At 40.4% G+C, this 20,803-nt stretch overlaps 1 protein-coding gene across 2 annotated transcripts in view; it reads left to right on the forward strand.

Annotated features, from left to right (window-relative positions):
- The first annotated feature begins 7,797 nt into the window (after nt 1–7,797).
- Nucleotides 7,798–20,803, forward strand: part of ABL2 (ABL proto-oncogene 2, non-receptor tyrosine kinase) — a 104,816-nt gene continuing 91,810 nt past the window's right edge. For both annotated transcript variants that reach the window (XM_079929829.1, XM_079929830.1), the window contains exon 1: nt 7,798–8,198. In XM_079929829.1, the coding sequence (XP_079785955.1) occupies nt 8,042–8,198 (157 nt within the window). In that variant the 5' untranslated portion in view covers nt 7,798–8,041. The remainder of the gene's footprint in view (nt 8,199–20,803) is intronic.

Below are 20,803 nucleotides of genomic sequence, written 5' to 3' on the forward strand. Positions count from 1 at the left end.
CAAGCTAATATACCTCTTGTTCTCCAATAGGTTAGACTGTTTACATTAGCTTGCTAGGGCTGCCATAACAAAGTACCACAGATTGGGTGAGTTAACAGAAATTTATTTTCTCAATGTTCTGGAGACTGTAAGTCTGAGATCAAGGTGTCAGCAGGGTTGGTTTCTTCTGAGACCTCTCCTTGGTTTGTAGATGGCTGTCTTCTCCCTCTGTCTTCACATGGTCGTCCCTCTGTGTGTCTGTGTCCAAACTTCCTCTTCTTATAAGGACATCAGTCATACTGGATTAGGACCCTCCCTTAGGGCCTCATTTTAACTTATTTACCTCTTTAAAGACCCTATCCTCAAATACAGTCACTTTGTGAGGTACTGGAGGTTAGGGCTTTAACATATGAATAGGGAGGTGGGTATAATTCAGCCCACAAGAGGCCAGTGGAGGAGAACCGAGACAGCAGCACCAAATGCCAGATATGTGAATTGCCAACCTTTCATCTCAGCTGAGCCTCCAGCTGAATGCTGTTACATGAGTGAACCTAGGTGAAATCAGCAGAAGAACTATTCAGACAATCCACACAATTGCAAGAAGGGATAAATCGCTATTGTTTTAAGCCACTAGGTTTTGGGATTGTTTCTTATTCAGCAATAGATAACTGAAAGAGAAACCCATTTCACATAAATTCTAAGCCAGTCTCAGTTCCACTACACTAGTTAGTGGTAGGCTACATGTTAAATGGATTGTTTAGTCAGCTATTTCATTATTACCATAGAAAAGGAGTGGTACTAATTTATTTTTTTTAATTAAAAAAAAATTTTTTTTTTTGCGGTATGCGGGCCTCTCACTTTTGTGGCCTCTCCCGTTGCGGAGCACAGGCTCTGGACACGCAGGCCCAGCGGCCATGGCTCACGGGCCCAGCCGCTCCGTGGCATGTGGGATCTTCCTGGACCGGGGCACGAACCCGCGTCCCCTGCATCGGCAGGTGGACTCTCAACCACTGTGCCACCAGGGAAGCCCTGGTACTAATTTATTAATTTAAAATGAATAGATATTATTGCTACTAGTAACATTTATATAGCACTTTGCCAATTGTTTGAAATAGTCTCTTAATAATTTATAAAGTTTTTTAATCCAAGAAGTATTGAATCATAGACCCTTGGGGCTAAAAGGAACAAGAGGTCATTTAATCCATCTCCTTATCTTCAAAAAGAATGACTTATTCTATGCCGGCCAGATAAGAATCCTCCTTCTCACTGTCATCCAAAGAAACTTTAAAAATATCGCTCTGTAAGTGGAACTGTATTTGGCACTCTATAGGCCTTTAAAGATTTAATACAACAACAGTTCAAAGACAAACCATACATAAAACCCAAAGTACTGCATGTGCAAACAGCTTAAAAAGAATGGCTAAAAAGGATATGGTATGTACAGGCAATACTCGGACATACTATGGCTTCATTTCCATACCATTGCAATAAAGCAAATATTACAATAAAGTGAGCCAAACAAATTTTTTGGTTTCCCAGTCTATGTGAAAAGTTATGTTTATACTCTACTGGAGTCTATTAACTGTGCAATAGCATTGTGTCTAAAAAAACGCCACAATATACAGACTTCAATTAAAAAATACTTTATTACTAAAAATACTAATCATCATCTAAGCTTTCAGCGAGTCAGAGAAGTAACATCAAAGATCACTAACCACAGTGGCTCAGTGGTTAAGAATCCACCTGCAGGGGACACAGTTTCAAGCCCTGGTCAGGAAAGATCCCACATGCCGTGGAGCAACTAGGCCCGAGCGCCACAACTACTGAGCCCACGTGCCACAACTCATGAAGACTGTGCATCTAGAGCCTGTGCAACAAGAGAAGCCACAACAGAGAAGCCCATGCACTGCAATGAAGAGTAGCCCCCGCTCGCCGCAACTAGAGAAAGCCTGCATGCAGCAGCGAAGACCCAAAGCAGCCAAAAATAATAAAATAGATAAAATAAATAAATTTATTAAAAAAAAGATCACTAACTGGAGATCACCATAACAAATATAATAATAATGAAAATAATAGTGAAAAAGATTGAAATGTTGCCAGAATTACCAAAATGTGCTACAGAGACACAAAGTCAGCAAACACTGTTGGAAAAATGGTGCCAACTGACTTGTGTGATGTAGGGTTGCCACAAACCTTCAATTTGTTAAAAAATGCAAAATCTGTGAAGCTCAATAAAGCAAAGTGCAATAAAATGCGGTTTGCCTGTATATACAACAGAATTTTATTCATGAGAAAGAAGGGAATCTTGCCATTTGTAACAACATTTGTGTTAAGTGAAATAAATCAGACAGAGAAAGAAGACTACTTGTATGATTTCGTTTATATGTGGAATCTTAAAAAGCCGAACTCATAAAAACGTAGACTAGAAAGATGGTTAGTAGGGGCTGAGGGGGAGGAGGGGGAGGAGGATTGGTATTGGTCAAATGATAAAAACTTCCAGTTACAAGATGAATAAATTCTGGGGCTCTAATGTACAGCATAGTGATTATAGTTAATAATACTGTATTACATACTTGAAAGCTGCTAAGAGAGTAGATCTTAAATGTTCTTACCATAAAAAGAAATGGTAATTATGCGCCTGCTAGAGGTATTCGCTAACTCTATGGCAGTAATAATTTTGCAGTATATAAGTGTATCAAATCAAGGCACTGTACACCTTAAACAATGTTATATGTCAGTTAAATCTCAATAAAACTAAAAAAAGTGTTGGTTGGCCTGGGGTGACCCAGCACTGGAGCCTACAGGCCCTTTGGTGGGGTTGATGGCAGACTCTGGGAGGGCTCACGCCAGGGAGTGCCTCCCAGGGCTTCTGCAGCCAGTGTCCTTGTCCCCGCAGTGAGCCACGGCCACCCCGCTTCTGTGGGAGACCCTCCAACACTAGCAGAATAGCACACATGATTGCAAAATGTGGTAAGCTTCATGACATTGGTCTTGGCAACGATTTCATGGATATGACACCAAAAGCACAGGCAACAAGAACAAAAATAAACAAGTGCAACTACATCAAACGAAAAAGCTTCCGCACAGCAAAGGAAACAATCATCACAGTGAAAAGGGAATGAGTGTCGCTATACTGGGACCCACATTTCAAGATTTGGCAACAAATGTGGATCGCAATATCAGCAGTCTTTCTCTGATTTTTGTGGGCCGTGACTCTGGATATTTGGGTGGCTCTGTGATTGGTGGAGTTCTTTTTGACAATATGAATCATTTTCTTCTTTTGGGGGTGTCAATGTTCGCTACCACAATTGGTCTTTATCTTGTTCCATTTTGTAAGACTGCGGTGTTACTGATTGTCATGATGTCCATCTTTGGTGTTTCAATTGGCATTCTGGATACAGGTAATCCTATTGCTGGGAATAAACCTAACAAGGAGAAGACAAGCATACAAAGCCCAGGGACATTACTGGATATGTGCTGGCCCATAAAATGGTATAAGTTTTGTGAAAATTGTGAAACCACAAAGCAGTCTCAATAACTGATGACTAGTTTAAAAGTTTCTCTGTTTTATATAAATATATAAAATAGAAAGGATAATAAGAACAAAATAAAGATTAACAGGTATAGAATTCAATGCATTCCTCCCTCAGTAAAAAATTTCTGGGGCTTCCCTGGTGGCGTAGTGGTTGAGACTGCCTGCCGATGCAGGGGATGCGGGTTCGTGCCCCAGTCCGGGAGGATCCCACATGCCACGGAGCGGCTGGGCCTGTGAGCCATGGCTGCTGAGCCTGCGCGTCCGGACCCTGTGCTCCGCAACGGGAGAGGCCACAGCAGTGAGAGGCCCGCGTACTGCAAAAAATTCTGTACTTGTACCATAGAATAAAACGTTGAGTTTAAAAAATAAATAAATAAAAATAAATAAAGCTAAAAAAAGAAGAAAAATGCTACATATGAAATTACATTTTTCTTCCAATTTATCTACACAAATATTTTGAGCCCATGTAGATAATATAGACAGAGATTAACATAACTATACAAACATATGCATTATATAGGTAAAAGAAAAGATTTTGAGAAACATGACAGCTCCCAAATATTTGAAGGGCTGTTGTGTAGAAGAAAAGTGAAATTTATTCTGTGTAGCTACTGGGTGGAACTAGGACCAGGGGTGAAACAGATGGAAGTTTCAGGGTGGCATGTGTCAGTTTACCTTTAAGAAGAACTTTCTGACAATTAGAACTCTTCAAAATAAATGGGCTCCCTCACTGGAGTTATTGTACAGGGAATTCCAGAAGATTATCCTAGATGACCTCTAAGGTTCTTTCTAACCCTATGACATTGAGCCGTATGTCAAAATTAAACACATTTGGGGGATGTAGAGGGAGGTAATTGACTTTTATAGGCAAATAATTGTTAACCAGCTGTGGTTATTTTAGGTAGGGGCCAAGTAGAGTACAGGGAAACTATTATGTCTCTATGGATAAGTCTGAGATTTTCCTAAGAGGGAGGCAGGATCTGAGTAGAACCCTGAATACTGTAAAGGGAGTCATTTGGGCACCATATTGGGGAGAATCTGAGTATTGCAAAAGTCAGAGTTAAAAGGAAGACATCCTAGAAATAGGCCTATTGGATAAAACATATATGCCTGCTATAGAAGGGGTGGGTATTTGAGGAACAGGAGCTGATGAACATTAGGCAATTATAATCCAGTGTATCCTGGAAAATAATTTTGAAACATCAGGCGAAAAATTTAGACATTGTACATGATGAAGGGGAGGGGAAGCACAATCAAAGCAATGAGAGGAAGAAGTATTTTTCTTTTAGTGAATTGCTTGGTGAGGAACCTAGAAAGAAAAGGGTAGCAGCAGGAGAATCCAGCAGAGAGATGATCTGAGTCTAAATGAACACTGTATCCATATAGACAGAGAGAAAGAAATATTGACTAATATGGGAGAAAATGTAAGGATGTGGCAATAGCCTGGAAATCCAGATGGGTAAAGACAGGGACCAGTGAAGCATTGCTTACCAGTTCCCTGCTTCTGGAAATAGTGGTATTACTCCGATTATAGGGAAGGTAAAGATGATGAGCATCTATGTCTTCATTGTGCCTTGTTGGTGTTGACGATGGGTTTGATTTTTGGGGCCGTCCCCTGGCCACTGCTCGGGTGAGGCTGTCCCTGTGCTACTGTGTACCATCCCTGCTCCTGTTTTTCATCTGGTTTCTGCACCTGCCTGGAGTTCACAGCTGCCCTCATTTCAGCTTGAGCTAATACTACTTGGGATTGTTTTAAATGTTTTAATCGTTCTAAATGTTTAATTGTAATTCTCAGGTGAGTCACTTGGGCTTGGTTACATTGAGATGAAATAGTGTCCTTCACCTAAGTAAGTAGGTTTCTCCCTGGTCTTTCAACACCCCCCCACCCCAATTCTGAAAATTCCCATTTCACTTTGAAAAACATCTCCACTTACAAGATATTTGCTTCAGTCTAGGCAGGATCTTAAGACTCTCTGGTAGAGGAATATTCATATGCTAAACAAAGGTAATATTTCACATGCAATAGTTCACATGTGCAGGTAACTGGTGATGACCAGGTAGGAATGACTAATAAAGTGATATATGATTCCACCTGTTTTTATTGGTTGATTGGTGTTTTTGTTTTTAGTTAAATAAAGGTGGCAGGTGGTGGATAGGGGCTCACATGAATAAATACTGTAGACTTCGTTCTATTATCTAAGCATATACCACTTGAAAAAAATTAGGCCTGGAAAAGTTGATGGATTTCTGAAAACATTACATTTTTTGTACTAATAGTAAGTGCTTGTATACGCTTTTTATATGCCAAATACTGTTTTTTTTTTTTTTGCGGTACGCAAGCATGTGGGATCTTCCTGGACCGGGGCACGAACCCGTGTCCCCCGCATCGGCAGGCGGACTCTCAATCACTGCGCCACCAGGGAAGCACCCAAATACTGTTTTAAGTGCTTTATGTATATTAACCAATTTAATTCTCACAACAGCCCTGTGAGGTAGGTACTGTTGCTATCATCATCACTTCACAGATGAAGAACTGATGCACAAAGAGGTTAAATATTTGTCTAAGAGCAAACGAATATTGAGCCCAGTTTTGACCTCAAGCACTTAAGTGCCTCCCTTAACCACCGCACTATACTACACTTACCCATTACATACTATGAAAGAAAGAGAAGCCAGACCATTATCCCCCAAATTAAATTCTCTCAGATAATGACAATCAAACAACAAACCAAATCATAGCTCTATGACCACCTTTATCCCTTGTCAATGATTTTTTTTTTCAGTAGTTGCAACACTTCAGGAATTAAAAGGAAAAGACAAAGTATTTAAACACAGGAAAACTTTGACCAAATGGAAAATTCATATTGTATCCAGTGCTAAAGCATAGTGTTTCTGTTCCCATCTGGTGGGCAATTTCAGTTATTTCTGGTCATACCCTGGATGGCAACGGAATAATTTCAGAGGACTTTTATAGTAGTGAGTATTAATGGTTCATCTAAGGTCAGCCCGGTTCTATGAAAGACATGTAAAGGAGAGCTGTATCCACCTTTTTCCCTGAAATTTATCTTCCCAATGGTTGTTTCGTTGCTTCTTTGCAATGGCTCCCACATCCTCTGCTTTAAAGCAAATTTTCAGTGTGGTACCTCCAATAGTTGATGCTTTTTATAAAGGAAATAGGGAAGCTAAATGAATAGCTAAAGAATAATTATCAAGTTCTTTGAGAATGTAAAAAACTGGATCAATATTAACATGCAAGAATGCTCAGTAGGGGGGAGATGATAAGTGAATATTTATACATGTATATGTATGTGTGCGTGCATTAAAAACATTTCTGCCTGAGTCACTGTCTTTAGACAACATAAGTTAAAGATAAGTTCTCATTCAGAAACAGGGTCAAAGGTAGTTTTATTTTTCTCCTTTGTCATCAAAGGAGACCTGACCACGTGCACTATATATAAAGCATGCCGGTAGGAAGATTAGCTTTACTGTCAAGCAATATAAGGGTAACAGAAACACACGTGGTTACACGGTAAAGGAGTTCAAGAGGAATTCATGGTAATACGATAGGAGGAACCGGGTCATAACTGCTTCTCCAATGAGACTGTAGAGTGCAGACAACCGAAGCGAGTGCAACTTAACATTATGAAATAGTTTCAAAAAATTACAATGAAATAATGTACCTTTTTATTAGCTTCATGTAAATTTTATATCATTTACTTTTGACTGTAGGTCGGCTTGGTGACGAGGGTATTTAAAGGAATTCTCCCGGGCATTTTAGGGAGCCTCACCTGGATGGCAAGCATCAAACGCCTTGTGCTTTTCTGTCCCAACTGTGCCTGCTAAAGAGCGAGCTGTGCACCTGGGGCGCTCAGCGCGACTAATTGATTTGACAGGTGGAGGTGGGACAGGGAAGGCTCTAGACCGACCAACCCTAAAAAAGGCGGTAGCATGTAGAACTGAACGTGGGAGGAGGTGGCTAAGGCGGATTCGGATGTGGGAGGCCGAGGTGCCGCGAACGAACCGAAGGGCCGGAAGACCTGAAGCAGCTGTAGGCGTGCCAGTGAGGTAGGTACGGGGTGTGCGGGGGACGGGTGCGAACCCACCCTCCGAGGAGAAGGGAGCTAGCGGACAAGCCGGGGCCGGGGCGGGGCGGGGCGGGGCGGGGCGGGGCCGGGCCGCCGGGAAGCCCTCCCTCCGAGTAGCGGAGGTGACTGGTCGGGTGGGGGGCGGGAGACGCTCTGTCCCACGCTCTCCTAGCGCTCGGTGGTTTAAAGATGGCGGCGGCGGCAGCGTTGAGGGCGCGGAGCCGCGGAATGGGGAGGGAAAAGGAGAATCTGTGAGGCGTCGAGAGGCAGCGCGGCGGCTGCTGTGAGGAGTCGGGTGGGGAGACGCCGGTGGCCGGACCGCTCAGGGCCGGGGCCTCGACTGGGAAGGAGAGGCCGGAGCAAGCGCCTGGAGCCCGAGGCCGGAGCCGAGGAGGAATGTGACCACGGGTCGGCGGGGGCGCGGGAGTACGCAAGTGCAGGGATGGGGCAGCAGGTGGGCCGCGTCGGGGAGGCTCCGGGGCTTCAGCAGTCGCAACCCCGCGGGATCCGGGGCAGCAGCGCAGCCAGGCCCTCCAGCCGCAGGCGGGACCTGGCGGGGCGCACCGCAGAGGCCGGCTTCAATATCTTCACCCAGCACGGTGAGTGTTTCCCGAGCCGGCGTGAGGGCGTGGGGAAGGCCGGAGGTGGGGTTGAGGCGGGGTGGGAGGCAGACAGGCAGCTCTAGGGGGTCGAGGGGTGCCCAAGAGTGGGGGCGGAATCTGCTGCCATCTGGGCCAGTCACGGGAGGCGAGTCACACCCCTCCCCCCCTCCCGTCTCCAGCCTGGCTGGCAGCTCCCGGGGGCGGAGGAGGAAAGAGAAGTGGTCTTAGGGACCTTGGATGGGCTGTCTTCTGCACTGGGACGCGATTGTGGGGCTCGGGGAAGACGGTGGATAGTGTCCTCAGGGGAGAGAAGGATGAAGGGAGGTGTGAGCTCAGTCCAGGTGTTAGTAGAAGTCGGTCGTTAGCGAAGGGAGCATGAGTTGTGCCTTGAGGGATTGGGAAATAGGAACTGAATCTCAGCAGGTAGTGGCCTTTGAAGTATATACGTATAAATCAGGCAATGAGCAGTGTCAGGATAGTGAACACTGTCCTGAAATACCCTTCTACGGGAAAGATAAGGGTAGTATCTTAGCACTTTGAATTTCTTTTTTTTTTTTTTTTTTCAAACTGGAAATGAAGGGCTTTGCCAAACCATCCTCTGTTCTGCTCTTTTGAGTAGGACACATTTCTGAGATGGCTGGCAGGGGTTAGAGGTTGGTGGGCATCGTTAGGACTTTGGATACAAACAAGAGTTTTTCTTCCTACCAGGTGTGCATATATATATATATATACACACACACACACACACACACACACACACATATTTACATCCTCTATATGGTCTGGAACCTATTACTTTGTCCTCATTATCAAGGTATTTTTAAAGCAGTTGTCTCCAGACTTGTGATCACGTACTCCAAGAATTTATGTATCTTTATTACTGTACTAATGGGTAACTTAGAAATGTACACAGAAACAGAATTTAAGAAAGGATGCAATGAAAAAATAAATATAACAAGAGTTCTAATAAATTTTTTCCAGCAGCCCAGTGGATCCTTTTGCATTTCCTCTGAGCTGCACCCACACCACTTTTGAGGCCACTTGTCTAGAGGAAGGAAGAATGGAGAAGGGGGAAAAAAACCCAAAATTAACCTTCATGGAGTTGAGATACCCTAAGACCTGAGAGAGGCTGAAGAGATAGATGTGACTTCTGTATAAAGAACTGGCTAGTTGAGGTTGGATGAGAGGTAGCAAACTGGACTTTCACTGAAGAGCCATATGGAAAATAATAAAAGATAAAGGAGGGTATTCTATACTGTGTAGTGTAGGGAAGACGAGGAAGGAAAAGAAGTGTGAACTATTCCTCAGAAATGGAGTTTTGGAGGAAGTTAAGACAAATGATAGTATACAGAGAAAGAGATGAACCTTAGAAGCTGTGGCTGCTAGGTGAGTTGTATCAGAGTTCTGGGTTTGGACTTTGTGAACAACCTGAGTTTCCTAATGGAAGAGATATAGGTGATTTGGGCCATTCAGGAGTTACGTGTCTACTCTAAAAGATGTGAGTGAGCTTCTCTTCCAGGTATATAAACATTTTATGAAGGTGCCATATAAGTTAGTCTGTATCGAAATCACTTCCAGAAACATAGCAAAGAATGGGTAAATAGTTTTCAGGGAAGAAATGATCCAAGTAGCTTTGCTTTGTGGGACGTGTTAGTTATGTATTAAACTTGGCCCAGTAATGGTGATCCTCTTCCTCTAGCATCTATTCAGGATGTAAGATTTTCTGAGAAGGAGGAGATCATGAAGAATGGAATAGGAGGAGATTTTGAAGGATGAATAGGATTTGGATCTATGGAGCAAGAAAAAGAGGGCAGGCTGTGCAGGAGAAACAAGTGTGAACAATTGAAATGAATGTAATTTGTTGATGGACTAGTGAGGAGACACATCTGTCATGAGTTAAGCAAATCCTCTAGGAGTGAATCCTAGAGCAGAAATTGCAAGAATCAAGTTCTGGTCTTGGCTCCACCTGGCTGGGTGATTTAGTCACTTAACATCTTTGGGTTTCTTTATCTGTTAAATGTTGGATTGGATGATCTCTAAGGTACCATCTGACTCTTAAGATGTTACGATTCTACTGATAATTGAGAAGCAGTGGGAAGAAAACTTTGAATACGTTGGGTTATGGGCTGGGTTATTGAAAATGTGGCAGAGGAGTTTATATCCATTTACCTGATTGGTTAGTTTATAGGCTATGTAAAGAAAGCCAAGTGTGAGGTGCTGAAAGCCTTGGCCTTGAGTGGAGGCAATGGAAACAGGTGGGGTGAGTTTGAGGGATATTTCATGCATTCAACAAAGAAAAGTTTTTTGAGCACCTATTATGTACTGGGCCCTGGGGATGTTGCTGTGAGTATAACAAGGTCCCTGTCCTTGTGGAACTTAATGATTTTATGATTTGGTTTAGAGGATGAAAGAAGAAAGGACGACTTTGGAATACTTAGGCATTCTGCCTGGATTTGAAACCTGGCTTGACTGCTTATTATCTTTGTGACCCTGGACAAGTTATTTAACCTTTTTGTGCCTTGGATTCTTCATTTGTAAAATGGGGATAATAAGAATACCCGGTAATAATAGTACCTAGATTAATGAGTTAATATGTACAAGGCACTTAGGATAGTGCCTGGCATGTAGTAAGGGCTAAATATGTGTTGGCCCCGGCCATTACTACTACAACAACTACTACAATTAAAAATAGGGATGAGTCAAAGATAATAGGTTTTGAAATTGGCTGTATTGACAAGTTTGGAAGTTAGAAACTGATTGAAAGGATGGGAATAGGGTAAGTTTGTTGCCAAAGACTAGTATGTAAAGAATAGAATTGGCAAATAATATAGGAAACAAAGGTTAAGTGATTACTGTTTTTAGACAGATGGGTGTTTATAAACTTTTATAGCTCAGAGTTTCTCAACCTTGGCAGTTATTGCCATTTTGGGGTGGGTCGTTCTTTGTCGTGGGGGTCTGTCCTATACTTTGTAAGATGTTTAGCAGCATCCTTGGCCTCTGCTCACTAGATGCCAGTAGCACCCCTTTCTGGCAAACTACCTCACCGCCCCCCCCCCCCCAGTTGTAACAACCATAAATGTTTTCAGACATTGCTAGATTGCCCCTAGATGAGAACCACTGCTTAGAAACACATGATAAATTCTGGTTTGAATGAATAAATTCAATTAGATTCAAAAGCTTCTCAGTGGACCTGTTGTTTGACATTTACACAAAAAACCTGGCAACTAGTGTACAAGTCACTGTCTTGAGTTTCAGTATTGAGGTATTAGCACATAATTTCATATACGAAAGTTAGGTTTGACTGTTGAGTTTACATGTAGGTTTAAATATAGATTAAATATTGTATGTAGTCAGTAAAAATGTATGTACGTTACAGAAATGGGTTTATCAGAGTCCATGATTTTTCTTCTGTAGATAAAAGAAATGGTGTTTTCTCATTGAAAATGATATTTTTTTATTAATATGTAAGTTGTTATAATAATTTGCTTTGCCAAAAATGCCTTTTGTGAATGTAATTTAGAAGGAATAAAAATAATTGGGCTGTTTTTTGGTATGAAAGAGGTGAGTGCTGTGTGATTTTTCTGAAATCTGCTATTGAACCTTTTTGGTGAGCTGATGTTTTGTGACTAGTAATCTAGGGTTGAATACCTCCTTGTCTTTTTAATATCTGACATACATTACAACAGTTGAGTGATTTCACTTCAACTTCTTTCTCTCACTCATTTGCTGTAAATGCTATTAAAAATTAACCTTAAATTGTGAATTTTTGAGTAATAAAACTTTTCCCTTAAACTCATCAGTTTAAGTGGTCTGATTTCTTTATTTAGGATTTGTAGTTCATGTTTTAGTCTTTGCAGAATGAAAGATGTCGGCACCACAGGTTGAAAATGATACTGTAGAAAAGAACAGGAAGGCCGTTGCAAGGGAATTTTAATTATGGTGACCTAGTATAGTGGCTACTGATTCTTATGAGAACCAGACTTTTAAAAAGAAATCAGCTATTAGGTTTTTGCTAACCTCCAAATCTGTGTAAGTTACAGGTATCTGGGTGTGTCTGTATTTTTAGAAAAGTGACAAAATAATTTGTGGTACAGATTCTTTTATCACAGCCCAATTGACAGTAAGGTCTCAGGTAAATTTTGAAGTCTGAAGTTTCTCCTTAAGGGTCTTCAACTTGCTTTAAAAAGAAAAACCAGCATCTTTTCCCCTTGCAATTACTATACTATATCATTTTTTTTCTCTTTACTCTCTCTGTCAAAATCAGTAATGATGACATTTGTGTAGTTTTTTTTTTTGAGTTTATGAACACCTTTTATGTCCTTTATCTTATTTGATCTTTACAATTACAGTTGGCCCTTGAACAACATGGGTTTGAACTTTCAGGGTCCACTTACAGGCAGATTTTTTTCAATAAATATGTACTATAGTTTTATCGCAGTTGGTTGAATCCAGGGATGCCAAACCTGGATATGGAGGACCACCTGTAAAGTTATAAGAGGATTTTCGACTTCGTGGAGCATTGGTGCCCCAACTTCCTAGTTGTTCAAGGGTCAGCTGTACTCTGAAATAGGTGGGGACAGATACTAATCTTCCCATCTTATAGATGAAGAGTTAAGAGAATTAAGTGACTTCCCAAGGGCATACAGCTGTTAAGTTATGGGCCTGAAAACTCAAGCCTTTGTCTCCAAATCTTGCCATAGTGTAGAGATTTAGAGAACATGGGTTTTATTTTATTTTATTTTTTAAAATGCATTAAAAATATTTTTATTTGGTTGCATTGGGTCTTAGTTGCGGCAGGCAGGCTCCTTAGTTGTGGCATGTGAACTCTCAGTTGTGGCATGCATGTGGGATCTAGTTCCCTGACCAAGGAGCGAACCCAGGGCCCCTGCACTGGGAGCGTGGAGTCTTAACCACTGTGCCACCAGGGAAGTCCCAAGAAGATGGGTTTTAAAATTAGATACAATTGGGTTCAGATCCTGCCTTGTGTCTGACATTAGTAAGTGATTTACAACTCCAACCTCAGCAGGTTGTTGAATTAAATGATAAAATTTTGTAAGGCTCTAAGTGCTCAGTAAATGTAGTTTTGTTGTTGTCATTGTTATTTACCTCAAGATGGTTGTCAAGATTACATGAGTCTAATGTGAAAATGTTTTGTAAACTAACTCAAACGCTGCTATTGTCATCACGATAGCATGCTAAAGTGTAGAATTGTCTTAGTATTTATATATATATATATATTAAATTAATTAATTTATTTTTGGCTGCGTTGGGTCTTCCTTTCTGTGCATGGGCTTTCTCTAGTTGCGGTGAGCGGGGGCTACTCTTCATTGCGGTGTGCAGGCTTTTCACTGCGGTGGCTTCTCTTGTTGTGGAGCACAGGCTCTAGGCGCGTGGGCTTCAGTAGTTGTGGCACACGGGTTCAGTACTTGTGGCTCGTGGGCTCTCGAGCACAGGCTCAGTAGTTGTGGCACACGGGCTTAGTTGCTCCGCGGCATGTGGGATCTTCCTGGATCAGGGATCACACCCTTGTTCACTGCATCGGCAGGCAGATTCTTAACCCCTGCGCCCCCCGGGAAGTCTAGCATTTATATTTTAAGTCTCTGTTTTGTCTAAGTCTCTATTTTTCTCTCAAGTGACTCTTGATTATTAAAGGACTTTCAGAAAGCAGCAAAAAGGTAGGGAAATTTTGGGGATCTGAAATCACCTTAGACCTGCCTTCCTTGAGGGTAAATGTTATCTTCTTAGGATTATTTGTCTTATGGGTCTTTCTTACTCTTTTCATACTGTTGTTTTTCTTCCTTCACAGAAGTTGAACTAGAAACACAGGCCAAGGCATATGTAAAGTTTAGGTTGAGACCTCATTCTAAGCTGGCACATTTGTTTGCTAGTTAATATTTAATGATTTTTTATATTGTAATCTCCTTCATCTGACATCCTTTAAGAACTTTTTGTGCCTCCTTGTATTATTTTTACCTCTGGTTATAAAGTTTCTTGTTAAAAGCATTTTTTTTTTTTTCGCAGTACGTGGGCCTCTCACTGTTGCGACCTCTCCCGTTGCGAAGCACAGGCTCAGCGGCCATGGCTCACGGGCCCAGCCGCTCTGCGGCATGTGGGATCTTCCCGGACTGGGGCACGAACCCGTGTCCCCTGCATCGGCAGGCGGACTCAACCACTGTGCCACCAGGGAAGCTAAAAGCATGTTTTAGTAGAACTTTTATATTCTTAATTTTGTGAGTCAATTTGGGCTTTTTCTCATATACTATGTGTATAAGATTTCAAAATACGTAATGTTAACCTCATCAATCTTAACAGATTTCTTCTGGAATAGATAAATTTGGAGTGTCACTGTTGATACTTCACCAGATCATATAGAACGATTCTCAAATCTTAGTGTGGAGACCCAGATTGTTGGGTCCCATTCCCAGAGTTTATTATTTAGGTCTGAGGTGGGATCTGAGAATTTGCATTTTTGATAAGTTTTCAGGTGTTGCTGAAGGCTGCTGGTTGGGGCCACACTTTGAGAACTGTTGGTAATGTGAGATTAAGAAGAGTGGTGGATCGAAAGTAATTCAAAGATTGTCAGTTGTCAGAAAACATAATGTATTAACTCTTCTACTTAAAACTGGTTCAGAAGTCCATTTGTTGCAAGTCTAGTGTCCACATGCAGGTGTCCACTGTCTTATGCCACTTTTTTTGCGGCAGGAAGAGATGCTTTGGCCTCAACTTTTTTTCTTAAATCTCTAAAAGTTCATATGTAGAAGGTCTGTTGAGAGGTGCACTTTTGAAAGAATCTTGTGTCAGGAAAAGGGAGTTAAGACACACAGACTTCTGCTGACAGACTTAGAGTGGGCCTTAGTCTCTGGAAGAAGCTGTGAAGAAATAATTGCCACTTATTGAGTGCTGTGTGCCAGGCATGTTCTGAGTACTTAATTGCAGGGTTTTTTTCACTTAAACCCCATAAAACCTTGCTTGCTCAAATTGAAAAAGATAAGAGACCAAAGAAATTGGGATACCTATTTGTGATTCTGTAGTTATGTGTGATGATGCCTAGTTTCCTTTTGGAGCTTGTGTATATGTACATATGTATATGTATGTGTGTGTATATAGGAAGATTTTTAGTCTTTTTTTTTTACCCTATCTCTCTTGAGACCAATGATGAGGGTTTCAGAATGGTAGACCAGGGTTAGATCTATATACTTACTCTGTGGCTATGGATTGAGACTTAGATGTTATGGCCTAACAAATGGAGCAGTAGGCGCTCACAGTGCAATTTGAAATCTCATGGTAATGTTGAACTATTGGCTTAACCTCTAGACTTAGTATTACTAATGTTTCTTATTTAAAGACTTTATATCCCCCACTCCTTCTTGATAGATTACAACTCTCCTTTTCTCCTTGTATTGGAATCTATGTAGCCACTTAAAGTGATCTATTTAGTTTATTAATATGCAACTTATAAAGACATTTCTTTTTCCTTTTTAGGTAGTATGATAGAATTAAAAAAAAACTAGTTTAACACTCGAGTATTTTCTATGTTTCTTTATTCAGTTATTTTACAGTAATTGCCTGTGTTAATATCTCAGAATTTTTAGGTATAATTTAGAATTGCTGTCCAAAAGAATGATGTTGCTTAAGTAGATATTGATGAACACTCTCATGAAACAGTTAATAAACTAGTCTGTGTGTCGGTGAGTGGGGAAGTGTGATATTTTGTATAATAACTGTTGGTTACTAATCTCTGCCTTTTTGGGTTGAGGGCATAATTTCAGTATGTAAATTTGTGGTCATTGTACTAATTAGAATGATTTCTCAGTTCTTTTCTTTTTTTTAAATAAATAAATTTATCTATCTATTTATTTATTTTTGGCTGCATTGCGTCTTCGTTGCTGTGCATGGGCTTTCTCTCATTGCAGCGAGCGGGGGTTACTCTTCGTTGCTGTGCGCGGGCTTCTCATTGCGGTGGCTTCTGTTGTTGTGGAGCACGGGTTGTAGCGCACGAGCTTCGGTAGTTGTGGCTCGCGGGCTGTAGGGCACAGCCTCAGTGGTTGTGGTGCACGGGCTTAGTTGCTCCGCGGCCTGTGGGATCTTCCCGGACCAGGGATCAAACCGTGTCCCCTGCACTGGCAGGCGGATTCTTAACCACTGTGCCACCAGGGAAGTCCCAGGTCAATTATTTTCAATTGAACTCTCACTCAAATAAATGCACAGATAAATGCACGTTAACTATAATACTGTGACAAATTTTATTTTGGTCGCTTAAAAAAATGAGACCTATATTGAGCTTCTTCTCTGTCTTTGCTTTGTTCTGTAAATGTGCGGAGTCTATGGTGGTGGTACTGCGGGCTCCTCTGTAGTGAACTCTGCCAGTATTGGCTTTTGATCCAGGAGAACACAAAGCTCAGCAGGCCCAGGCAATTTATATTCCCTGGTTTGCTTTTCCAAGGAGAGGGAGGATTTAGAAAACCTTTCACTTGATGTGGTCAAGGTCAAAGAAAATTTTCTGTGGCTTAATATAATATACAATATGTACATATACAGTTTTGTTAACATGTTCCTTTCTATATGCTATTTCCAGCAAGTTAAAATAACAATACTGAGTTAGTACTAAAGATTGCCACTTAGCATTTTGTGGTTCCAGATAATTACTAAGAAAACTTGGTAATTTTCTTAGGGAAACTTAAAAATTTTCCTAAGACTAGCAGTACTAACAGGCATAATTCATATCACCGATCTTTTTCTTATAGGAAAGAAGCGTTGACACTTGAAGGTTTTTGTTATAGTAACTTTCTTTTATTAATGTTGAAATTTGCATTTTTTAATTGTGTGAAAATATATAAAGGTATCTCAATGTAAAAAAAAAATAAATCAGTACAGAAGCATGTAGATTAGACATGAAAGTCCTCTTTGATGTTCCGACCCATGATCCATATTCTCTTGTTAGAGGAAACAACTGTTCATGGTTTGATATGTTATTTTCCCAGAACTTTTTATGTATTTATATTTATGTGAGTGCACATATTAATACTTCTCTTGCCATTTCATAAATGCAAGTAAATGCATTATACAGTATGAATTTTTTTCTCTCAGATTTGTTTTTTGCATTTAATATGTCTGGAAGACCTTTCTATGCCAGGATGTGTACATTTCTCATTCTTTTCAATAGCTTTATAGTGTTCTGTGCTCTTGATATATATTTTAACCATTTTGTTTAGATGTTAACCATTTTCTTATTGACGAATATTTGTTTACAAGATTGTTAAAGATCTCCTGTTTTCCTCATATTTTTCTTATTAGCAGCTTGAACCTTTCTGAAATTTATATATACATATTTGAGATTGGAACCAACTTAATGTTTTTCCATTGTACTAATAATTGAATAGTTCATCAATTTCCACTGCTTTGAAGAGCTGTATTTCTTATATATTTAATTCTCAAATGTCCACATATCTTTTTAAAACTCTTTCCATTGTTCCATTCATCTTTATTTCTTCCTGCACATTGTTAACATTTTAATTATGGTAACTATATTATAAGCTTAAAGTATATATGTTTACCTGGGTAGCTCCCTGTTATTGTGTTACTTTTCAGAGTTTATTTGGATGTTATTGCATATCATATCTTCCAAAGATTCTTAGGACCAGATTGTTAAGATTCAGAAATCTTGATGGGATTTTGATAGTGATTGTACTGAATTATAGGTTAATTTGAGGGTGAATTGACATTGCTGCATTATTGTGTCCTTACATCTAAGAATATGGTGTCCCTTTGCCAGTCTAGGTCATCTTTGTGTCCTTAAGTAAAAGATTTTCCATTGATTTCCCATTGTTTTTGGACATTTCTTGTTAAGCTTATTGGTGGGCTTCTTAAAATTTTTGTTGTGATCATAAGTGTAATTCTTCTGCATTACATTTCCTAATTGCTAGTATATGAGTAGTGATTTTTGTTTGTCAGTCTTGGGTCTGATCGCCTTACTGTATTCGTATTGCATCTAATCATTTTCCCTTTAATTCTCTTTCTAGGAAGGCAACCAGATTTTCTGTAGTAGTAACTTTCTACCAACACTTTTATTTTCTTAAAACTTATATTCCTAGAGGCCTTTTTTTAAAAATAAGGAAGAGTTTTAAGCTGTTATTACTATTCATTCTTTATCACACTTCTGTACTGTAAGGCGTTTGGTTGGAGGAGGCATGGTGGAAGTAGGAGTGGGTTGCAGGGAGAGAGACCGTCTATCCTTTTTCTTAATGAATTCTGGTTACTATTATTGGTGGTAACAATACATGTTTCATCCATTTATTTTCTACAAAATAGCTAAGGTATATATAGTACATATATCTAAAGTATATATATAATAAATGTATATATACACATAAATATCATATATATATTATTAAGTGTACCTTCAGAGAAATTGCCTGGTGTGTGTGTGTGTGTGTGTGTGTATATATATATATATATATATATATATGTATATATATATATTTTTTTTCGGTACGTGGGTCTCTCACTGTTGTGGCCTCTCCTGTTGTGGAGCACAGGCTCCAGACGTGCAGGCTCAGCGGCCATGGCTCAGCGGCCATGGCTCACGGGCCCAGCCACTCTGCGGCATGTGGGATCCTCCCAGACCGGGGCACGAACCCACATCCCCTGCATCGGCAGGCGGACTCTCAACCACTGCGCCACCAGGGAAGCCCTGCCTGGTATATTTTAATACGGCAACTAGAGAAATTGTTTCTCTACATTTTGCATTAAGAAGTGTCATTATTGGTGACTAGCGTCTAGGCTAAAGCATACAATTTATGTTTTTGCACCGAGGGGAATATTAAGTTTGGTAAATACATTCCTAATGTTGACAATTCATAGTCACAGTGCTACATCAGTAGTTGAGACCTCTGAACATTGATTTTTGGTAAACGTAAACCTTTTAGCTATGAAAAAGATGTATTCTGTGGATACTATAGAGGAGTTCCGGATTCTCTCCAGTTAGCATCTGGACTTGTGTTTAGCTTCTGAATCAATATATATATTTTTAACTATGCCAATAATCCATTAGCTAACTCGAAGACCAGATTCGGTGTGGAATGATTAATTCTGTGAAACTGAGAATTAACTTTAAGGAGGTATGAAGAAAGAATATTTTCTTTTATAAAAATGTATATTTATCAGAAGTTAAGTTTCTGATCCCAGTAAACTCTTGTCTGTTCTTCAGAAATAGAAATAAAATGTGAAGAAAGCATTTTTTTTAAAAAGTATTTCAAACATACAGAAAAGTAGAGCACATAACAGAATGTCCAAGTACCCGCCATCCAGATTTAACAAATGTTAATGTTATGTCACATTTTTTTTTTTAATAAATTTATATATTTATTTATTTTTGGCTGTGTTGGGTCTTCGTTTCTGTGTGAGGGCTTTCTCCAGTTGCGGAGAGCGGGGGCCATTCTTCATCGCCATGCGCAGGCCTCTTACTGTCGTGGCCTCTCTTGTTGCAGACCACAGACTCCAGACGCGCAGGCTCAGTAGTTGTGGCTCACGGGCCTAGTTGCTCCGCGGCATGTGGGATGGTCCCAGACCAGGCTCGAACCCGTGTCCCCTGCATTAGCAGGCGGATTCTCAACCACTGCGCCACCAGGGAAGCCCGTGTGTCACATTTTTTAAAAAAGAAAAGATTATAGAGACAGTTGAATACCCTTTGCAGACCTTCTCAAACCCATTCTTCTCCCTTCCTATCCTGAGTTTTATACTACCCTGATGGTGTTTATCCTTCCCTTCTACATAGTTGCATTTTATATTCCACTTGTAATTATCTGTAGAGGGTGTGTGTGGGGCAGGTGCCAGTTTGTAGCTTTGTATGTTTGAAAGATTTACATAAATTCTATGCCAGATGTATCATCTTGCAACTTTCTGTTTCTATCCTGTGTGTTTCTGAGATATATCCATTTGAAATATTATAGTTCAGTATTCCACTGTGTAACTATACCACATTTATTCAGAATTTTTCATATTGATGGTGGGTTGTTTCCAGTTTTGCATAAAATAGGTGCTTGGAGTTGCTATTTGCTCTGACCAGAAAACTCTTTATAGTTATTTTTATCAGAGATATATGTGGAGAGTTTATAAATAGTCAAAGAATATGACAAGATTTGAAATGGAAAAAAAAGAAAGCAGGGCTTCCCTGGTGGCGCAGTGGTTGAGAGTCCTCCTGCCGATGCAGGGGACACGGGTTCGTGGCCCGGTCTGGGAAGATCCCACATGCCGCGGAGCGGCTGGGCCTGTGAGCCATGGCCGCTGAGCCTGCGCGTCCGGAGCCTGTGCTCTGCACCGGGAGAGGCCACAACAGTGAGAGGCCTGCGTACAGCAAAAAAAAAAAAAAAAAAGGAAAGCAGCCCCGTCCCTCTTCCTAGGTTGACACTGTCCAGTATAGTAGCTAAAATGTCCTTTGTCCTCATTGAGAAGAGCTGTATTAAAATACACACTACATTTCAAAAACTCAGTATGAAAAAAGAATGTAAAATATCACATTAATGTTTTTATGTTGATTACATGTTGACACGATAATGTTTTAGATATGTCAGATTAAATAGATTTTTAAAAAAATAAATGTATTT

This window comes from Stenella coeruleoalba (genome assembly GCF_951394435.1).
Source record: "Stenella coeruleoalba genome assembly, chromosome: 1".
Lineage (NCBI taxonomy): Eukaryota > Metazoa > Chordata > Mammalia > Artiodactyla > Delphinidae > Stenella > Stenella coeruleoalba.